Below are 22,145 nucleotides of genomic sequence, written 5' to 3' on the forward strand. Positions count from 1 at the left end.
TTGCTGAGGATGTGGAGAAACCCAAACCTCATGCCTTGCTGACAGGAATATAAAATACAAAATGGTGCAGTTTTCCACTGTGGAAAACTGAGACTGCTCCTGAAAACATTAAACAGAGTTACCATATAACCCAGCATCCCTAGGTACATAACCAAGAGAAATGAAAGTATGTTCACACACACACAAACAAAAACAACAACAACGAAAACTTGTACACAAATGTTCATAGCAGCCAAAAAGTGGCAACAACCCAAGGATCCGCCAATTGATGAATGGCTCAACAAGATGTGGTCTAGTCGTATAATGGAAGATTCTTTATTCAGCCATGAAAAGGAATGAAGCACTGATATCTGCTACAGCCGGTGATCCTTGAAAATGTTAAGTAAGTGAAAGAAGCTAGACACAAAATACCCCCATATCATATGATTACATTTACATAAAATGTCCAGAATAGGGAAAGTCGGAAAGTAGGTTAGTGGTTTCCAGCGGCTGGGGGACAAGGGAAAGAGCTGTGACTACTTAGTAGGTACAAGGTTTCTTTTGGGGATGACGAAAAAGGTCTAGAATTAGATAGTGGTGATGACTGCACAACCTCGTAAATATACTAAAAACACTCAATCATATACTTCGAAAAGGTGGATTTTGTGTACATCCTATCAATCTTTGTTCTATGCATTTAGATATGTAGAAAAGTGGGATAATATTACCCCAAGTGTTTTATAATCCTTTTGTAAGTTCAACAGTATGGTGTCATGGCTTCTCAGCTTATTAGTGTGATCGTTCATTAACCCCATGATATTCCGTCATATGATTGTAATTTGATTTACCCAGAGGTTATCTCTGGGTAAAGGGATTCTGACTGACTTATATTTTCTACTTTTTGTCTTACCTGTATTTTCAGGGATATTTCTATTATGAGCATTACTTTCATAACAAAATATTTATGAAAGTAAGGAAGCAATAGGGCTTTGACATCTAGAAGAATGAGGCAGAGTACAAAATTGGAATAAAAAAATGAGGTTTACAAAAAAGTGAATTTTATGATATGTGAATGGTAGCTCAGTTTTAAAAACTCAATTCACATACAATTTTATGCAATTTAAAGTGAGATCCACCTGAAACATCCTAAAACCATTTCGGGACCCTCGTCTAGTGAGTCTGCTGTCCTTGGCAGAAGGAAGAAAAGCTTGGAGATGGCCCCCATCCCACAGGGACACAGAGGTAGAGAACAACATCTTCACAAAGGAAAGTCACTATGCACAAACAAGGGGCCACTTTATAGAGAACTTCACAGATAACATTTATTGACTCCTTTCATCCGAGAATCTCACCCGCATTCACAGCAACTCTGCTCCCACTAAGAATCACCTGATCAATAATTTGGCTTGACCCTTGGGTGTGAACTAGGCGATCTGAGAACACGGTGGCTATCCTATCACAGACTCCTCCTGACTTGGCGACTTTCGTTGAAGACCTTGATTATGACTGGCATTTTTGTTGGTGTTCCTGACAGTAGCTGAAGATTCGAACTTCAAACTAAAAAAACTGGCTGGAAAGCAAAGAGAAAGGCAGTTACTAGGAACTATCCCCAAGCTAAGCCCACACGGCCCTTGCAGGGCCTATTAGGGAGCACTCCACGGAGAGGCGGGTAGGGGATACCCCCACAGCAGAGGGAGATGTCATCCAGGTCCCCAATGCACTCCGTCCTCAGGAGCCCAGGCAGGAGAGGGCTGCAGTGAGGCGACACGAGGGTGCAGTCTTAGCTGGCTCACTTTCCCGCTCTGGGACCTCACGTCATCACCTCACCCACTTTCTCCTTCTAGAATGAGGAGAGCCCCAGCTTTGCAGAACTGGGAAAGGAGTCGAATGAAATGAAGGCTATCACCGGTCCAATCAAGAAGGCCAACGCCTGACTTAATCACTGCTCTTCGGGGCTCCCTGTTGGAAAGGTTCTGGGCTCCTGAGGCCTCCGCAGCTCTAGCAAGTCTCTGCCAGGCCAACCAATGGGCAGCTGGTGGCTTCTCCTCAGATAAGCTGTGATGTAGCTTGGGGTATCTCACAGGGCATCCCACCTACACCCTGGCCAAGCAAGATATCTCTGCTAACCAGCTGGTGGATGCCTGCACCTCTCTGCCCTAAGAGCCTGACTCAGAAGCAAACACCTCCTATAAAAGCGTCAGCAATTTTCCTTTTGGCCTTTCCTGACCATCTACTACTTAACAGTCGTAAGAAAGGTAGGTGGCCCTCAGATGCGCCGCTTCCCCCCATCAGCTCTGACACATCTGCACTGCTCTTCCATTCACCTTGCTGGAATAAGAAGATACCTGCACTGGGTGTGAGCAAGACTCTGGACAGCGATAACCACCTCATAGCCACCATGGCCACACCCAGGTCTTACCCTTTTGTTGAACTGCAACCCAGTTCTTCCACATCCTTGACTCAACCCAGGGTGAAGCAGCCCAGGGAGTAAGATGGGCCCAGGGCCACCTCTGCCCCCACCCCGAGCCTGCTCACCGAATGATCACGATGACCCTCAGGATAGCCTGGAGGAGGGTCAGGAAGCTGAGGGGCAGGAGGAGGACCTGGGGGCTCGCTCCACTCCCCAGGGCCAGTTGCCTTTCCTGATGATGGGGCTGGAGCTGCTGCCACTTGAAGAGGAGGCGTCTGTCACAGATCCGCCAGCAGTTATAACAGGCGCTTGAGTCCCAGGAGGTTTCTAGGCGGAGAAAGCGAGTCAGGCCCAGGCCGGGTCTGGGGACAGGCTTGTCCTGACTTTGTGTACTGCACACCAGAGAACCCTCCAGAACCCAGGGTGGGAAGCCCAGCGTCCCAGCGAGGCTGGTCACCGTCCCTAGGGTGTGGACGCTCAGCCATGTTCAGGGAGGTGAAGAAACTGTTCCCTGATATCCAGGGTAAGCACGGGGCATCGTGACTGTGTTTTGAGTCTTTATCTTTTAGAGCTGCACACTGAAATTGTGTACGGATGAAAGGACAGGGTAATTAGCTGGGATTTGCTTCACATTAATCTTTTCCTTTTTCTTTTTTGGAGCAGGGAGATGGTGTAGGTGAAGTTCAGATGAAACCAGGTTGGCAAGGAGAGGATGATAGGAGCCAAGTGATGGGAACATGGGATTGATCTGAGTGTGTGAAATGTTCCATAATAAAAAGTTAACAACCACCACGACCACCAGTGGAATTCCAGTGTTCCCATCCCCGTGACACTCGCCAGCATTCTCCAGACCTGCTTTGGTCAACATGTGCCCTCCTGATACTCTCTCTTATTTTCTCAATTATGCTATTAATATGCTACTACTGTAAAATGTACACTCTAATTATACTGACATAAAGGTATACACCATTAATATAAAATATACTTTCCTTATAAGAAATTCTACAGCAAAAGCATATGAGCCCCCTCTTTACAAGGAAAATACAAGATGAAAAATATGGATTTTTCTCTTTAAACGAGAAATCAGCTGGACATGAGGGCTAGAAAACCACATTTTAAGTTCCTCTGTATGACGCTGGAGAAGAGACACGTGCTAATTCTGGCACAGTGAGACTGTGCTCTCAGTCCTGTCCTGTGAACACCACTGGCTTGAAAGCGTTTGAGGCTTGAAACATTAAGACAAATTGCCTGAACTATAAAACAATGGCTGGAGTAAAAATCAATACTAGTTTTTAACAATGTACATGATTCGACAATAAACCAAGGGAGCTTTTAGCTTTTCTTAAAGCCAAAAACTGCCAATAAAAATAAACGCAGAAATGTGTGGTTGTATGGTTAGAAGGGCAGTTTTTCCTACTGTTCTTGTCCTACTGGCACAGAGGTTATTTTTTAAAATAAAGTGATCTTTAGCCCTTTTATCTGAAACTCGCGCCGACGTCATGCCTTCTGTTTTATTCATGATATATCTCCCCCCAGTCAATCTTTGCAGGGCCCTTACCTCGCTCTTCCCCGCACCCATGGGTTACCAGTGACTGGCAGCTCACACGCACCCCACCCAGCCCTTACCTACACCCTAACGGGGCTTTTGCTTTTTCAATTGACTCTGGTGGAAATAAATAAATAAATAAATAAATAGGTAAATAAATAAATAAGAAAAAATAAATTGACATTGATGGAGTCCTATCGTGTGGGCTACAGAGACTTGTTTTTGTTTTTCTGTCGCAATGTGGGGATCTGTTGCATTGTTCCTAACAGCTGCGGAGTCTGGGTGGCAAGTACATCCCCCTGATGTCCATGCTCCCACTGAGAGACGCTTATGCCGCTTCCAAGTATTTTGCCAAGGAAATCGCTGCTGCAGACAGGCCTGTATGTCGGGGTGTCTACAGATCTTATCCAGATGTGGGCTTCCTGGATTAAGGGTTCCGCGCATTACGGGAGCTGAGAGACGCCTTCAAATTGCGTCCTCCCCCTCCACAAAAGCTGTGACAATTTACACTCCTTCTCATGGTATTACTTTTAGAATCAGGAAAATATATGAATCCTTCACAGTGTGACGAGGTGAGCGTGCCAGGGGGCGGGCATTCGTTTCCCAAGCACGCTCCCATCCAGCTTGGTGACCCTGGGCTCTGAGCGGGCCGCGCAACTCGCTCGCGGGTCACAGGATCCCTGGCGTCTATCATCCGACCTCTGGGGACCCGTCCGTTCCCTCCAATGTTTACAGATTCCATGAAGGCGTATGCCAGCACCCCGTCTGGCGACAGCACGCCCAGGGAAGGACATGATACAAGCCCACAGACCATGTCCACTCCTTTGCTCACATGCAACACAGAAAGCAGCTGTGTTGGCCAGCAGCACCGGGAAGCGCCTTCCAGAGCAAGTCCAACCCACTCCTTTTAGAGAAAAGAAAGTAATGGTCAGGGTGCAGACGCCACCTCCTAGTAGAGTATGGCGTGAGTGTATAACTGTATATATACTGGGTCACAAATGTATAAATATATGAATATACTTTGTCGTGAGCATACACTGCATCGCAAACACATGAGCGTGTGTGTACTATGTCTGTCCTGAATAGATGGGTGTATCTATGCTAGGTCACAAACATGAATGTGTGAAGCTACTGTGTAATAAACAGATGCATAAATGTGGTGTCACAAACATGATGTGTCATGAACATATAATGTAGGCATATGTACCATGTCATGAATATAATATAGGTACTATGTCATAAATACATGTGTATACAACACACACACCCTATGTCATGAATTATAGAAGCTTAGAGCTTAAAGAAAAACACTTTAGATACCCCCTAACTCTGGCTTGCAAATTGGTTTCGTCTTGAGAGCCGATGCTAGCAGACTGGTAACGTCTGAGGCTTCGCTGGGTTCTTTGGGAAAAGACGGTGGGTGATTAGTGCTGCCTGGGGAGAGCAAAGGCGGGAAAAGGGCTCTGTGTGCCCGTCTGTGGCCTTCTTTGTGTTACAGGCGTCTGGGATGAGAGCAGTCTCCCCATCCCCATCATGATGGGCATGAGACCCTGCCTTCCCGGGGAGACAGAGGGGATGAGACATGTGTACGCTGAATTACCTTGGATGCCTGTAAAACTCTGTTGCCTTCTCGCCATCTAAAAGAAAAGCATGTGGACAAATGTGTCAGCCCCTGTCACTAGCAGGGGGAGAGCCAGTAATTTGGCCTGGAAACCTCCTAAGGGCCCACGGCCTGCGCACAAGGCCAGCCCTGGTCTCCTTTTAAAAGGCCTCGGGGTCTGAATTCTGGGGACATTGTGCTACTTGGTGACAGTAAACAGGCAACGGGAATGTGAGCCAAGGCAGAAAGAAAGCCTCTAACCACCACCCAGGACACTCCTGGGAGCAAAGGTGCCCTGGGCTGAGGAGGGCTGGACCTGGCCATCCTGCAGTCACTCCCCTGGGACCCAGGGCTCTGGAGGCGCCAGCCAGAGCAAAGAGCTAGAACAGAAACTCGGAGCAATGCTCCTTCCTGGGCACCCGCCCTCCCATTCCCAACCCCAGGTCTGCCCGGCTGGGGCTATGAGACAGGCTGATAGAGCTGGAGGGGGTGAGGGACGAGGGGGAAGGAAGGAGCAGGCAGGGAGGTGAGCAACTGAGGTGGTCAAGAGAAGAAAGGAGTCGAAAAAGGAGGAGGAAGAGGAGAAGGTGGTAAGAGAGGTGGCGGGCAAGAAAGCAGCACCGTCTTCAGAGAGCACTGTACCCCTCTTCCCAACCCCCGCCAGGACACCGACCTGCCCCATCCCATGCACAGCCTCTGTGCTCTGCTGCCCTGGCCATGGCTTTCAGAGGACCCCTCCCCGACAGGACAGCAATGGAAGCCTCTGGGGAAAGAAGCCAGCACCCTCCCTCCTCTTCTCCTGCTCCCTCAGAAAGCGCCCCCTTACTCTCAGGCCTCGCTGCTGTGCGAACCTCCCTCTTACCTTATTGTGAGACCTCAGGACCTGGGGCACCCAGTAGGGCATCATGGCCCGATCCCTAGGCATCGGGAGGCGGCCCCCAAAGCAGTGGCATGTGCAGGGGCATGCTTTGATGACTTTGGGGATATAAAGCCGAATCTTCTTTTGGATCTGACAGAGAGGAAGGGAAAAGAAGGGCCAAAGGGGGATGGAGCCACGCCCCAGACACCCCTAGCCTCAGGGACAGAGCCTGGAGAGCTCCTCTCTGCATCCCTCCCCAAGCACACACCACGGCCTGGCTGAGGGAGCACGGTCTCCCCTTCATGACATTCCTGGGGCAGGAGGTACCAGCACCTCCATATTCCCCCTGCCCTCCTACCCACCACCGCCTGCACCTCCGCAGTAGGATGCTGCGTGGCACCGGGGCAGGACACGCAGGCTGCAGCCGGGGGACCTGGGTCTGTCCTGAGCCTGGTGGCCTCCAGGAGCAGCCCTGGGGCACAACATTTAGCCCCGCTAAGCCTCAGCATTCTCAGCTCTAAAGAGGGCTCTGCTAGCATTTTGACAACATTGATCAGAGTTTCAAATGGACAATCTCTGACCCAGCAATCCACCGCTGCACTATATCCCTGGATGACATGTGTTATTTGCAAAACAATGTATGCACAAGAACACACGTTGCAGCACTGGCTGTCGTGACCAACAGCCTGAATGCCCGCCAATAAAGGACAACAAATGGCAGAACAAGGGGACAAGAGGGAATGCGGTGGCCTTTGGCAAGAAAAGGAGTGGACCAGTCTGTCCTGACTCGATGTTAAGTGGGAAATGCGGCAGTATAAGCACAGCACGCTACCATTTGCATTGTTTAAAAGGATATGTATGCAGTGCTGCTTGCACGTGAGTTGTGGTGGGTTATGTCCAATTCCTAAGCCCTCCCTGTAGCCTCACCCTTTGCCATGCGGTTCTGCAGTTCCTTCCAGTACAGGGACTGAGTAGACCCCACCCCTGAACTTTGGTTAGACCAGGCACTTCTCTGACCAAAAGAACGAGGAGGGAGAAACAGCAGCCAGAGCTGAGCCTGGGCCAAAGGGGCTTCGCAGGTTTCCAGCTGCTCTCACCCCTCTGTCATTGCCACCAGAAGCGCGTGCCGGGGCAAGCCCACCAGCCCCAAGACACGTGGGGCTGAGTGGCCCGGCCGAGCTGCCCTCAAGTAACAACAGTGACTGTTTCTTCAAGCCAGGCATTTGGGTGTCTTGTGATACATCGCTAGAGAAAGGACACACACACACACACACAGAAAACCTACAAGACACACACAGGAAGCCTCGGAGTAGGGGCTGGGCAACGGGAGAGGGGTCAGAAGGGACAACTATGTCACCACAGTGTATTGCTGGGATTGCCCACCACGGGCTCATGTCGCACATTCTGTAAGAAACCGCTTTGGAGGGACCCTGCTGACTTCCCCAGGCTTCCGGGAAAACCAGACTACCTGTGGGAGGTGTGCTGTGAGGACAGAGGGCTCTGCAGGGGAAGGGCTGAGGGATCTGAGGGCTCACGCAAGGGAGGAGACGCACCAGGGCCTGGCGCACTCGGGACCGGCCCCTACCTCTGCACCTCTTGCCACCATGGCAGGGACACCTCTTGCCAGCAGGATGAGGACACTCTGGCCAGTTTTATCCAGTCCACCAAGTACTGGCTGAGTGTGTGCTCTGTGGCAAGCACTGCGCTACAAGCAAGTAAGACCCCATCGTGCCCACGGGGAGGATGGGGTTGTGGGGGGAGGGCCGTACACAGCACTGTCCACGAGAGAATAAATGTCAGGATGCCGAGGAGCAGAAGGAGCTTCCAACCCAGAGGAGGCTTTCTGAGAAGGCATCACTGAGCCAGGTCCTAGAAGGCGGGAGCACAGCACGTGCCTGTGTGGGGGCCCACAGGAGTGTGGGCAAGAGACCTCACTTCACGCAGCAGAACTGACGGGTTGGCTAGGCAGCAATCATTTCCTCTCTCTTATTAAAAGCAAAACAAAAATACAATTTTGCTCATGGGGCAAAGAGCCCAGTCCCAAAGGGTCTGCATCAAGTCAGTGAGGACCTCGCCAGGAACAGGTATGGGGTAAAGTCAGAGAGATGAAAGAGAAGTTGACTGGGCTTTCTGGGAATCTCGTACCCCCGACAAGAAAGAGGGGATGGAAGAGTAAGCTTTCTACGTCCTCCTGAAGAAAGGAGGGCCTCAGACTATGCTCACTCTCTGCCACGTGCATCTCAGTGTAAGAAAGACTGGCGGCCACCATCTAGAAACACTAGAGGTGACAGTGCCAACACTCTGAACAGCAGGATAATAGGAATCTGGGTCTTTGAAGACACCATTAAGCCTAGAAACAATCGGGGAAGAGCCCTCTCTACCAAAGACGCTGTTGGCACCCACTGTCGGTCAGTTTTCTGTCACTTGCAACCTAACACCTTCTTTCTGATGGAACAGGAGCCCGTGGGGCAAGTGGGAAGGGGGCTAGGGAGCCGAGAAGGGGCAAGATCAGGAAGGGCCCCGGGGTTGTGTCAGGGATTGTGGTCGATACTCTGAGGTAAACGGGGAGCCCGGGGGGAATGACAGGACCAGACCCACAGTGCGAAAACTCACGAGGCTGAGGATCAGAAAATGAACAAAGTGAGAGAGGATGGAGGCAAGGAGACCTGCTAGGAGACTAGATAGCTGCCTTAGTCAGACATGAGTGACACCGTGACTTCTCTATTCCTTCCATCCTGCTCAGGGCCACCTCCTGCCCGGTGTGGAGCAGAACAGCTCAGTGGGGAGAGTCCTGGACTCAAAGCCAGAGACCAGGATTCTAACCCCTGTCTGCTATGGACTGACCTTGGACAAGGCCCTGTCCCTCTTACGACCTCAGTTTGCCCATCTGCTCCAGCGGTGTGATAATTCCTACCCTGACCAGCAAGAGATTAAGGCTATGACCACTGCCTAGAACAATATGACCTAGTTATCTTGAAGCTACTTACCCCTTCAAAAGCTTATTCAAAAACAAGAAGTGAGAAAGATGGCATCGCTACAGATTCAACAAATATTAATAGGGTAATACGAGAATATCATGAACAACATTATACCAATAAATTCGACAACAATGATGTAACACATTCCTTGAAAAAACACAAACTCACAAAGTTCACTCAAGAAGAAATAGATAACCGAAATACCTCTGTATCTATGAAAGAAATTATATTTATAGTTAAAAACCTTGCCATAAGGAAGCTCCAGGCCCACGTGGCTTCACTGGCAAATTCTACCAAACACTCAAAGAAGAATTATTACCAATTGCACACAGTCTTCCAGAAAATTGAAACAGAAGGAATATGTCCCAACTCATTCTACAAGGGCAGCATTACCTAATACCAAAACAACCAAAGGCATTACAAGAGAAGTACAGACCAAAATCCCTCATGAATACAGATGTAAAAATTCTAATCAACTATATCAAAAGGATAAGCAACCTGATTCAATCAGGTTAATCCTAGGAATGATTGGTGTAACTTTTGAAAACCAATCAATGCAATTCATCATATTCACAAACAAAAAAAGAAAACCATATGATGACCTCAACAGATACCGGGAAAATCCAACATTCATTTCTGATAAATGCTATCAGCAAACTAGGACTATGAAGGGAACGGCCTCAGCCTGACAAAGGGTATTTAAATTTACAGCTAACATCATACTTCATAGCGGAATTCTGAACATTATCCCTCTAAAATCAGGAAAAAAAGCAAAGATGTCTTGTCTCCCTACTCTAGTCAACGGTGTACTAGAAGTTCTAGCCAGTATACCAGGCAAGAAAAATCAGTAAAAGGCATCCAGATTGGAAAGGAAGAAATACAACCATCTCTTATCTGCAGATGATATGATTATTATGTAGACAATCGGATGGAATCTACAACGAAAGTTACTAGAATAAATGAGTGTAGCAATATTGTGAAAAACAAGATCAAAATACAAAAATCAATGCTATTTCTACATACTAGCAATGAGCAATCATAAACTGAATTTTAAAAACAATGTCATCAAAAAATGGGAAATACTTACGGATAAATCTGACAAAATATGCGCAACTCCTGTACCCTAAAAACTGCAAAATATTACCGAGAAGTATGAAAGAAGATCTTTAAAAATATACAAATTACCATGTTCATGGATCAAAAGACTCAATATTGTTAGGACAATTGTCTTCAAATTGATCTATACACATAATTCCAGTCAAAATCCCAAGAGGACAGTTTTGTCGAAATTGACAAACTGATTAGAAAATTCACATGGAAATGCAAAAAACCTAGAATAACCAACTTCGAATAAGAAAAACAACGTTGAAGAACTAACACTATTTGATTTCCAAACTTTTTATAAAGTTAAAGTAATCAAGACAGAGTACGTGGTATTGGCATGGAAATAAACAATTATGTAGATCAGAGGAATAGAGCCCAGAAATAGACTCACACATATATAGAGAACTGATTTTTGACAAACATGCAAAAGCAAGCCAGTGGGGAAAGGATGGTCTTTATGACATATGATGTTATAGCAACTGGACATCTATATACAAAAAAAAAAAAAACTGAACTTCAATGCCATATATAAAAATCAACTTAAAATGGACCACAGAATTAAACATGAATTGTAAACCATAAAACTTATAGAAGAAAACATGAGAGAAACCTTTCTGACCTCAGGTTAGGCAAAAATTTCTTAGAAATGCTTTAAAAGCAGGATCCATTGCTGTACTGGGGGTGGGTACACCTACCAAAGAACTAGAAAAGGTCAAACTAATAAATTAGACTTCCTCAAAACTTAAAACTTCTGCTCTTTGAAAGATACTGATCAAAGAGAAAAAAGACAAACCAAAGACATGGAGAAAATAGGTGCAAATTCAGTATCTGATAAAGAACTAATATTTAGAATATATAAAGAAATTCTCAAAACTCAGTAATAAAAACAAACAACCCAATTTCTCTAAATGGGCAAAATATTTGAAAACTTGTATCATCAAATAAGATATGCAGATGGCAAAAATATATGAAGAGATGCTCAGCACTGTTTGTCGTAATAGAATTATTAATTAATACCACAAAGAGATCCCTATTAGGATGCTAAATTAAAAAAACTGACCAAACCAAGTGTTAGCAAGGATATGGGAGAACTGGAACTTTATGTACTACTGGTGGGAATGTAACATAACACAGCCACTTTGAAAAACCAGTTGATAGTTGCTTAAAAAGTTAAGTATACACCTACCCTACGATCCAGCAATTCCATTCCTAGGTATTTGCCAGGCAAAATGAAGGCATGGTCATACAAAGACTTGTACACCAATGTTCATGGCAGCTTTATCTGTATTAGACAAAACTTCTAGGAGCGATCTCAATGTGCTTCCCTGGACAAATGGATCGATTGCGGTCTATTCATATAACGGGAATACGACTCAGCAGTAAAAATGAATGAACTATAGATATATACAACTATGAGAATGAATCTCAAAAACAACCATGCTGAGTGAAAGAAGCCAGACAAAAAAAGTACATACTAAAAAGAAAAAAAAAAAGAAAGAAAGAAAAAAAAGTACATACTATATGATTCCACTTATATAAAATTTTAGAAAATGTGACTATAGCGACAGAAACAGATCAGTGGTTGCCTGGGGACGGCAGGGCAGGGAGTATTAGATGGGAGTTACAAAAGGGCCTAAGGAAACTCTTAGGGTTGTGTATACGTACGTTACCTCAACGTGGTGGTGGTGGTTTCACAGCTGTACGCATATATCAAGACTGAGCAAACTGTACATTTTACATATGTGCAGTTTATCATGTCAATCAAAACACCACAAATCTGGTTTTTAAAAGAATCTGGTTTAAAAAAACATAAACTGTCTTCCATAAATTTTAAAATATTATTCGTATAATACTATGACTCTGAAGGGTTGCTGGTCCCCTGAAGTTCATCCTGAACCCAGGTGAAGAACCCCTGGGTTCAAGTCACCTACCTTCTTTTGGGGTCTCAGGGATTGAGGCACCCAGTAAGGTAGTGCCGCCTCAGTCCTGGGCATTGGCAGGTGGCCCCTGAATCTGGCCTGGCACTCACAGCACATGGGCTCTCCATGAATAGCACTGGGAGCAGGACACATCTGAGCAAGAGCCAGAAAAGACAGAATTGAATGTGATGCTGCATTTGTAACGTGAGCCATGGAACTCTCTGGAAGAGTACATCAATGCTCAGAGGGAGCCAGGGTTGAGGCACGGTGTGCAGGGGCAGGGATGGGGCCTCAGCTCCCACTGCAGCTCAGAAAGAGGCAGGCCACCATGGCTGACCTTCTAAAGCCATTTAGAGGGGGACTGCCAGAGCCTGCAGACCAGGTGTGCTGGGATTCAGGACCACTTACTGCCATGTCAGCATGAGCAAGTCTCAGGTTCCCTCTCTGAAAATGGGGGCGTACAACCAACTCTAGTGAGATGATTGCTCTTTTTGTGGTTATGCGTCAGTCTGCATCTAGTGCTTTCCATTTGCAAGGACTTCCACGTTCTTCCACATGATCCTCACCACACCCACGGGCAGGAAGGAGAGGGGAAGTTATCCTTTTCAGGGGCAAATGAAGGAGCTGATGCCCAGAGCAGGTACACTACGGGCAGTGCGGGTTCTCCCAGGCCTCCTGCATACCTGTCTCTAAGTGTTGTGAGGAACTGGGGGCTGGGAGAAAGCGGTGGGTGACCCTACGTAGAGGTTCTGGAGACTCAGTTGATGGCCCCTACAACCACAGACTCCCGTGTCTGACACATCCTCTCATGAGACGCTGCCTCTGGACCCCCATTGTCTGCTCTGCACACCCCACAGGGGTGTGTCGGGTTGGGGTCAACTAGCTGAGGGTTTGCTCTCCTTACTGAAAGATCTGTGAGGCACACTTCTTTCCCAAAGGTTTGAAATGTGTTCTTCCTAGAAAAGAATAGGAGGCTTAGAAAATTCCAGGTTTTGTGTAAATTGGGGACAGGAGTGCTAGGGTGTGGGCCTGGGCCAGCCTTCTTGGAACTGGCTCCTATCATTAAACCCCAGGGGTGGAAGGGATCATCTAAGCCTGAGATGGGGATAGGAGGTGCCCAGAGAAGTAGGTTTGGGCTCATGTGCTGTCTAGAGGCTCCCAGATGTGGGGCTATTGTGGAATTCTACATCCCACAATACCTGGGCTTCAGGTACACTGCAGCCAAAATTGTGCTGGGCCCTTTGGGAAAGACAGAAACAGTCCAACCTGGTGAGAACTTTCTGAGACATGGAGCTGCCACCCACAACTCCTGTGATGCTTTCTCAGACACCCCTGAGCTCACGTGGCAAACACTGTCAAAACCGTGCATTTAATGGACTTCTTTCCAGCATAAAACCCTGGGTGCTTGTCCCTGGGATGACGGAATCTGTGTTAGTCTTGCTCATTCTCCCCACAACACATGGCTAGAATGTTGGTCCCCAGGGCGTCTCCAGTGGGCACGAACGGAATGCCTCAGTGCTGCGTAACGTGGTACAAGTGATGCAGGTGTTCCTGTGTGTCATTATCATAACCTTTATTATTGCCGTCTCCTTACAGCAATAGCTTCAGGTCACTGATAGCAACTCACCGGAGGATACTTGGAAACAGGCTATGGGATGTTGCCTGCGCAGCATCCAAGCCCCCAAGCCTCTCGCTGGCAACGCCAGCGCTGCGGTCTCCGTGGGGCGGGCGCATACCCATCTCAGTCCACGCGGTTCAAGTGGGCCGGAACCTCCCCCACTCCCAGGCGGGCAGGGAGGCCCGGCTCCAGTGAGACTGGCTCAAAACAGTGTCATCAGCTAAGTCAGTCCCGTGAAACTCATTCTGGGGCTTTGCGCTAACACGGTTAAGTAAAGCGCATCTACTTCTCGGTCGACGTCGCGAAGCCTTTCGAGTTCTCGGTGGTCCTCTTGCCTCCAGCAGGGAAGCCAGCGCACAGGACATCAACGCCGGGAGACGGAGACAAACAGACCTTGACCGCAGTCCTTGAACATCTGGAGACGTCCACGTCTGAAGACCCACCCCGGACCTTCACAGGGAAACAACATTGCCCGTTTGTGCTTACGTTTTGTGCATAAATGTGGCCTCTGTCCTGCTTATGGGATACGAGCTACTGCTGGGATAGGGTGACTCGGGGGCTCTGGGGACACCCCGGGTGACTGGGACGGGGGGGCCCCTCCAGGCGTGGTGTCCGTGGCTCAGCGTGCCGGACTCAGGGACGCACTGGCCCGTCCAGACGCGCTCGGGCTGTGCGTGCGCGCCGCCCGACCCAACGGACACCCGAGAGCTTCCGGAAGTTCCTGCCGCGACGCAGATACGGTGGTGATGATGGAGGAGGTGATGCTCATTGGCAGGTGGTGACGAAAGCGGAGGCTGCTGCTTACACGAGTCACTTACGCCGCGGGCCAGCGCGCGCGCGACGCACACACACACACACTCACTCACTCCGGGCGCCTCCTCTTCCGTCCGCCTGCCGCTCCGAGGCCCGCCCTTCCGGCGCGACCGCCTCTCCGTGGGCACCGCCCCGCCCCGCTGATTGGTCTGCGTCCAGCCAACCAGGCGCTGCCTTCTAAGCACGTGCACTTCTGGAGGTTGATTGGCCCCTGGAGGCAAGGGCCTCGGAGTTGCCTGGGCTGGTGGTCCTGGGGTCAGCGTAGGTCCGCCCGGCTCAGTGGCCATCGCCCGTCCCGCCCTGCGGCCTCGGCCGGGTGGGCGTCGGCCCGGGAAGCCCACCTGCCCTGACCAGGAAAGCCCACGCACCATTCCGACGGAGAGGCCTGCGAGTACGCGGGCGCCCCAGCCTGGGGGTCTGTTCCCTGGAAAGAGAGGAGGCTGTGGGACCCGCACCCCAGCGGCCGTGCGGGGCCGTGTGGACGCCGGCCAAGGGCCGGTTTCAGGGCGCCACGGAGCATCTCGGCATGAGTATATCCCACGCAGGACTTGGGCTATACTTTTATTTAAAGTCGTTCTTTTTTTTTTTTGAAATTCAGATGTAACGGTGCGCCTCGCGTTTCACTTGCTGAGTCTGATACGGGGGCTCAAATCGTGACTTTTAGAGAAATGAGCGTGTCTTGAGCAAGCTGGGGTTTAAACTGCCGTGGATTCAAAACAGCTGTCAACCCCGAGCGTCCGGTGCTCTTCCGAACCGTCTGCCTGTTTGCCTTCGTCCGCCGTCCTCCCCCCGCCTCCCCGGCACACGTGCGCTCTGGGCAGCTGCTGAAAGGAAAATGGCATGTATGTCTTCACGTTTTCATAAAACCAAATGCTTTCTGTCTCTATGTGCCTTTCGTTTATCACAAACTCCAACTTGTATTTCTTGGAAACGAGTTTTTTCCCCACTTCAGTATTTTCGTGCTTATTTCAATACGCTCAATATTGATATTTGCCCAAACCATGATACGCAAGGCCCCCCAATATGCTGCATTCTGGCCATGGAGCAGACGGGGCTCCCAGACATTACTCAGCTTTCTTGGATACCACTATAACCGTTTAGGTCATGCATGACCTATGAGCAGGGCTGAGCTTCCGGCTAGTACACGCATGCTCTCCTGGCCAGCACCTGTGCTGATTAGGGAATGCCCCTAACATCACCCCCTGCGTGTGTGTGTGTGTGTGTGTTTAATCACTGGTCTCTTAATAGCTAATGACAAAATTACCCGGGAAGCTCCTCATTACCCTGACATTTTATTTATAGCTGTCTTGTTTCTGCCCGCCTTGGAGCGTTCTTGGCTTCCATGCTGTCTCCATTCTCCTGAGCTCACTGGAACATTGCTATAGCATAGAGGACAGGCACATGTCCCCTGGAAGCTCTGGCCCTTACCACTGAGACACTGTCTTACCCTTTCATGTCAAGAATAGCTTATCACTGTCCTCATCCCCACCAGGAATAGATTGACAATACCAAATTTTTGAGGATGTGGCAGCTGGAACCTCTATACATTGCTCATGAAATAGATACAACCATGTTGGCAAACTGGCAGTGTTTACAAAACCTAAACATGAACACCCAATGACCAAGCATTTCCTTGCCCGGGTATACACCCAAGAGAAATGAAAGCTTATGTCCACAAGAAGACATGGACAAAAACATCCACAGCAATCTTCTGTTAACAGTTCCAAACTGGAAATGACCCAAATGTCCATCCATAGGAGAAAAGATTTTTAAAAAGAATGTGTGGCATTCTCACGTAGAACATTATGTGACAATGAAAAAGAACACACATTTGCAGCCCACAGCAAATAGATAAAGAAGCCAGACCCCAAAGTATGCATGGATTCCACCTGTACAATGTTCAAAGCCAGGAAAGCAAATCTACCACCACACCAGTTGGCGATCGAAAGAGCACCCTGCCATCCTGCCCCAAGTAACAAGGACCTGAACCCAATCCACACCCTGCCTCTTACTGTATCAGGCAAGTCACCTAATTTTCCCAAGCCTCAGTTTCGTTAGTCAATTAGTGATAACCATAGAACTAATCCCACAGGAAGTTTGAGAAGATCACGTAAGACAGACTGTGAAAGGTACTGAAAAGAGCCAGACAGGGAGTGAAGTGTCACAGGCGTGTCAAATGCCACTTCTTGAGCATGGCAGAATCATATTTTTCCCCCTATATTTTCCTTTCTCTTCCCATTTCAGACAGGGGTTGGCTCATTGCCACTGTCTCAGGGAACGGACAGGGGACCGGAGAAGCCTGTGGCTGCCGAACGTTTCTCTGCCAAGCTTTTGTTTCCAAAGCTCCCAGGTAAGAAAGGGGGAGCACAGCAAGGGCTCTAAGTCCCCGAGTCGTGGTGCAGTTATGCAGTGTTCACCAACTGAGGGGCCTGGATGAGACTTGCATTGAGCCTACACTCAACCTAATTGACCATGACCGACATAGAAAAGGAATTGTACAAATCTAAATCCTGTGGGTTAAGTTAAAACATGATTTTTAAATAACATCTAAGAACTACAATTTTTTAAATCTCACGTCCCTCATCGGGGGACTTCTGGGTCCCTCAGAAGTTAAGCAAGCCTTCTCTGCCCAGGTCACACAGTGGCTTGGGTCAAGGTCACACCAGGTGCCGCTGACTTGTGTCAGTGCTCTGTTAGCAGCCCCTGCATACAGGATGCTCACTCACCCATACCCGGTCCCCACTGGTGGACATCATCCCTGTGCGACTCTGCTGCCCCAAGCCCTTACCCTTTCTTCCTGGCATCACAGGCTTCATGGTCGCCCCTATTTTCCTCGCCTTTCTGTCTGCGACATTCTAGTGTTCTCTCTTTGATACGTTGTGTAATTTTAGCATCTTGGTCTCCCCTGACTTCTTCACTGCATCCTCCAGCGATCTGCTGGGGAACACAGTACCACCTAGAGGACAGGTTCATGCCCCCTGGAAACTCTGGCCCTTACTGTCATCAGAGAGCTGCGCAGAGGGCACACCCTGAACCAGACAGCCAGGCTCTAAGAGTTTGTTCATTTACAAATGCCTCGGCCACCATCCACTTCACCCCGAGCACCAAGGACCCACGTCCTAGTGCTTTCCCTGAGATCACCCACCATCCTCTAGGAGAAGAAGGGTTCCGAGAAGTGTCTCACTCACCCATGGTGCCCCATGGAAGTGTGCCTTCCGATAGAACGGTGGAACGTTGAGAACAGAGGGAAGCTCCGTGGTGATGAGGGCCATCCACAGGGCTCAGGCGGCCTGTGTTCCTGTCCTGGATCCTGGAGGGAGCCTGAGGAGAGGACAGGATTTGGGTCCAGGTCCTCCCCAGTCTCCAGCTTTGTCCACAGGTTGGTTGCTCAGCAGCCACTCACTGAAGGACTGCACAAAGGCGGCCTGCTCATCCACTGCAGGCCTCAGCAAATCCTCCTTTGCCACCTGGGCTCCCCGGTTGGGATGGCAGCCACCGTGAGCTAGCGTCCAGGCACCTGTTGTCCACTGCGTGGTCACCACGACTCTGTGAGGTGGGCTCCAGGGCCGAGCCACTAGCAGGTGGCATCTCTGAGACTGTGTTTGGGCCGGTGGCACACAAAGGCAAGAGCAGAAGCAGCTTATCTGTCTCTCATTTCCCCACTCAGTCCAGCAGTCCACAACTCCTCACCGAGTCCGGGCACTTCTCAGGGTCCAGACCGTGTCAGCCCTTACTGGAATCCCCAGAGCAACCTCCCAGGGGACATCTCCCGCCACCTTCCTCACCTCCAGTCCCTTCTCAACATGGTGACCAGAACCATCTGAGCCTGCTCAGACGTCTTCAGGAGCTTCCCCCGGGGCCACGTGATGTATGCCTGTGTGAATACAAGCACACGTGTGCACACGCACACAGCCCCATGCAAATGCATAGTTAACAGTACATCTGTGGTTTAAAAGTTCATGGGCAGGATTAGAAAAAAGTGTCTAAAAAGGCTCCTTGAAGGGAGACAATAATGAATAAAAAAGGCCGAGGAACATTGTGCTGAATGGAAGAAGCCAGACTTAAAAAGCTACATGCTGTCTGATTCTGTTTATTTGACATTGTGGAAAAGGAAAACCTATAAGGATGGAGTACAGGTCGGTGGTTCCCAGTGACAGGGGATGGGGGCCTGGCTAGGAAGGGGCAGCACCAGAGATTTTGAGGGTGATGGAACATTCTATATCTCAATTGTGGTTCTTGGTTACAGCTGTATGTATTGGTCAACTCAAAGAAATGTACACACACTTAGACTGTACATAAATTATATCTCAAAAACCTAACCAAGGGGGGAAAAAGGACAGTTCAACCGTTTCTTGCTGAAGTGCAAAGGAAAGCTAGCTGTTTAAAATGACATTCCTTATTTTCTCTGGAATCCTCCACCTAAGAGAGGGTATTTGTTACGCAGCAGATGACAGCTACGGAAGATCTGCTATGCGGCAGCTTCCGAATCTTTCGGGACGCTTGGGAAGTTATACGTGCTCAGACCCTCCCCGCAGAGATCATGGTTCAGCATTTGGGGGCTGGGGGAACATCTCCCTTCTGATAAGCTCCCTGAGCCCCCCTTGGCAGACAGTGCTGCTGCTGACACAACAGCCTTCATCTCCTGCTGACCACCAGGAGCCAGGGGAAATATGCCAGGGAAGATGGGGGAGGAGCCACAGCTCAGGATCATCTTGGAGACCCCTTCCCTGGGCCTCTGCTCAGGTTCTGGGAGTGATGTCCCTCCAGACAGAGAGGGAGGGAGGTGAGGACACAGCACCCCCCTGCCATCCTGACCCTGCAGGCTCTGGGCCAGGCATCACTCAAGCCAAGTCAGGCACAAGTCCAACTGCACCTGCTTCCATCTTGGCTTTGACCTCCCTGTGCACTGGGGATACCACGCCCTGATGCGTCACTCTGAGGGCCAAATGGAGGCTACCTCAGCCCCTGTACAGGACATCCTGTGCTGTGACCTTTGCAGACCTGCAGGTCTGGGACCTTGCTGCTTGTTCATCTTGTCTCCAATGCTTGACACCATTTGGGGCAAGGAGGTGCAGGTACTGCCCAAGTGATTCTCCACTGGGTGACTTTCCCCTGAGGAAACTAGTCATGTCTGGAGGTATTTTGGACTGTCACCACGGGGGAGGCTAGGGGAGCTGTTTGGCGCCTTACAACACACAGGACAGCTCCAAACATGGAGACAGTGCCTGGAAGAGAAGCCCCGCTCCAAACAAGTAGCAGGGCTGGAGACAGGAGTGCTGGGTCACATGGCACTGGCTTCCCTGCACAGACCTTGGTCTGTGCGTGGCCTTGGCCACAGGCCCTGTCATGCCCACTGGGGGAGCAGAGCCATCAGGGGCCTTTGTTCTGCTGCTCAGGCCTCACTGAGGTGCCCCCACACGGGTCCCAGGTGGTCCACTGCCCCTTTCCCTGATTCTGCTCCCTGAGAAGCAGCTGTCCACCCCAGGGCCGGGCAGAACAAAGCTGGGTATTGGCACAGGGTCCCGGTGTGCGTGGCTGTGGGAACCTGAGCAGACTGTTTGTTCTCTGCAGCTGTGCCATTTCTGAAAACCATGTCCTGGGAAGGAGCCAGCAGGCATCCTTCTATTACTGATAGGTTTTCAAGTTAAAATGGGGGCAAGCTCTGAAAAGTTGACCCAAGTGGCATGCGTTTCTTTGTTGTTTCCACCTTGCTGGCTGGTGCCACACATGTTGCAGTGACCCTAGGTCCCCACTAGAGGACGGGCTACACAGAGACTCCTCTCAAGGGGGCTGAGGGGAGGCCCCACCAACATAGCAGACTGCGGGGAGATAGGACCACACATGGCCTCATCCAGCGAGTTGCCACTGCAGTGCCTTTAGGGACAGCGGAGCCTAAGGGCCCCCCCATGAGGAGGGGACCTGGCCAGGACCCCTCTCGGCTCTCCTGGCCAGGCTGGAGGGGAACATGAGGTATTTACTTTCTGTGTTAAACATTTAAATTTTTAAAACAAGAACATTACTTTTGTAAACAGGGGGGGTGGGGGGGAGAACACACACAAAAACTAAGTGAGCTCCTCGGCTGTTTGCCCAGCCCAGAGCACAGCCCCGCCCAGTCTATGCTGATCCTATCCTGTTCTCAGAAAAGGCAAACTCACATTGACTTGAGCCTCAGAAAAGCCCCCGTGGCCCAGCTCCCTCAGGGCTGCCTCTTCCGGGATGGGGACACACATGTCAGCTGAGGTCAAAGGGAGGGCTCCAGGGATCTCCCCTTGTCTGGGTTCCCAGGGGTGGGTCGCCATTCCATCCCATGACTGGGAAAATCAAAACTGTGTCAAGACCAGGTATGAGAAGGGCAGCCTCCAAGATCCAGCCCTTTCCCACAATCATCCCCTCCCACATCCACAGCCCATGTTGCTTAGGGCTCCAGCCTCCATCTAAATCACATCCCAAAAGAGCCACTTACAAAGCACACAACAAGATTCCAACCACTGATTTATGGAGTAGCAATCCCACACGGTCGTCCTGCCCTGGTGACATTGCAGCCTAGGCTCCCGCCCACAAGTGCAGCCTCCCCTGCCCCCATCCCAGAGCCCCACCCGGCAAGCCCAGGTGGGTGCCTGAGAGTGACGGCAACTCTTCTCATCTCAACTATCGTCTTTATCATCAAGGATTCCAAGACCAAACAGCATCAATGTTTTCCTGCTCCAAGTAGCCTATCTGATCTCAGGTAAAAACGCAAAGTAAAATTAGGCTAAAAAAGCAAAAGGTGCTGACTTCTCCACGTATTCTGCCTGCTCTTCCTGGGAGCAGAGGACCCAGAAGATGGAATGCCTTCCTGCTCCATGGCTGCCGGTCACTCACACCCCCAGAAGCAGGCACGTCTTGTACCCAGTCACAGTATCAGGCAAACCGATGGCATTGTGGCTTTCTTCTACTCTCTAAATACTTCTGAGAGCACGTCGCCAAATTACATTCCAGATCGTCTCCCAAAAATAAAGACAGAGAGGTTAGCCTATGTTAACACTGGGACAGACTGAATTGTCAATTGGGGCATTTTCTCCTCGAGTAGGTGAGGGTAACATGATGGAACATAAAGGTAGTGAACAAAGGGTTCCCAAAGAACATGACTTCTGTCTCCAAGCTCTGAGTCTTCCCATCGGGCTGCTGGGAGTCTACACGCCAGACACCGTGATCACAAGGAACTCAGGAAATTCCGAGATTCCTGGGACCACGTTCAGCAAGTGACAAGGGGAATGAGCAGGTAGGTTTTCTGTTCCTCTCCGTCACTGCTCATGGGCACGAAAAAGCGACCTCACAGT

The 22,145-nt window shown here is 49.7% G+C and overlaps 1 protein-coding gene and 1 long non-coding RNA gene across 3 annotated transcripts; one reads left to right on the plus strand and one right to left on the minus strand.

The window, feature by feature from the left end:
- Positions 1-1,582: 1,582 nt before the first annotated feature.
- On the minus strand, positions 1,583-14,902 carry LOC308489846 (uncharacterized protein C16orf95 homolog; the record flags this gene model as incomplete). The annotated part of the gene is made up of 6 exons (XM_081031482.1): positions 14,023-14,902; positions 12,408-12,548; positions 6,398-6,544; positions 5,536-5,572; positions 2,515-2,716; positions 1,583-1,730 (listed from the first exon to the last, which is right to left on the minus strand). The coding sequence occupies exons 2-6, from the start codon at positions 12,546-12,548 to the stop codon at positions 1,583-1,585; spliced, it is 675 nt and encodes a 224-aa protein (XP_080887608.1). The 5' UTR covers positions 14,023-14,902.
- A 98-nt stretch (positions 14,903-15,000) lies between these two features.
- Positions 15,001-18,897, plus strand: LOC308490458. 2 transcript variants are annotated; one of them, XR_013992209.1, is made up of 4 exons: positions 15,040-15,668; positions 17,071-17,176; positions 17,982-18,379; positions 18,494-18,897. It is a non-coding gene; the product is annotated as an uncharacterized lncRNA (long non-coding RNA). The 2 variants fall into 2 exon arrangements; XR_013992208.1 differs by lacking the exon at positions 17,982-18,379 and having other exon boundaries at positions 15,001-15,668.
- Positions 18,898-22,145: the final 3,248 nt, after the last annotated feature.

This window comes from Rhinolophus hipposideros, assembly GCF_964194185.1.
Source record: "Rhinolophus hipposideros genome assembly, chromosome: 21".
Classification (NCBI taxonomy): Eukaryota; Metazoa; Chordata; class Mammalia; order Chiroptera; family Rhinolophidae; genus Rhinolophus; species Rhinolophus hipposideros.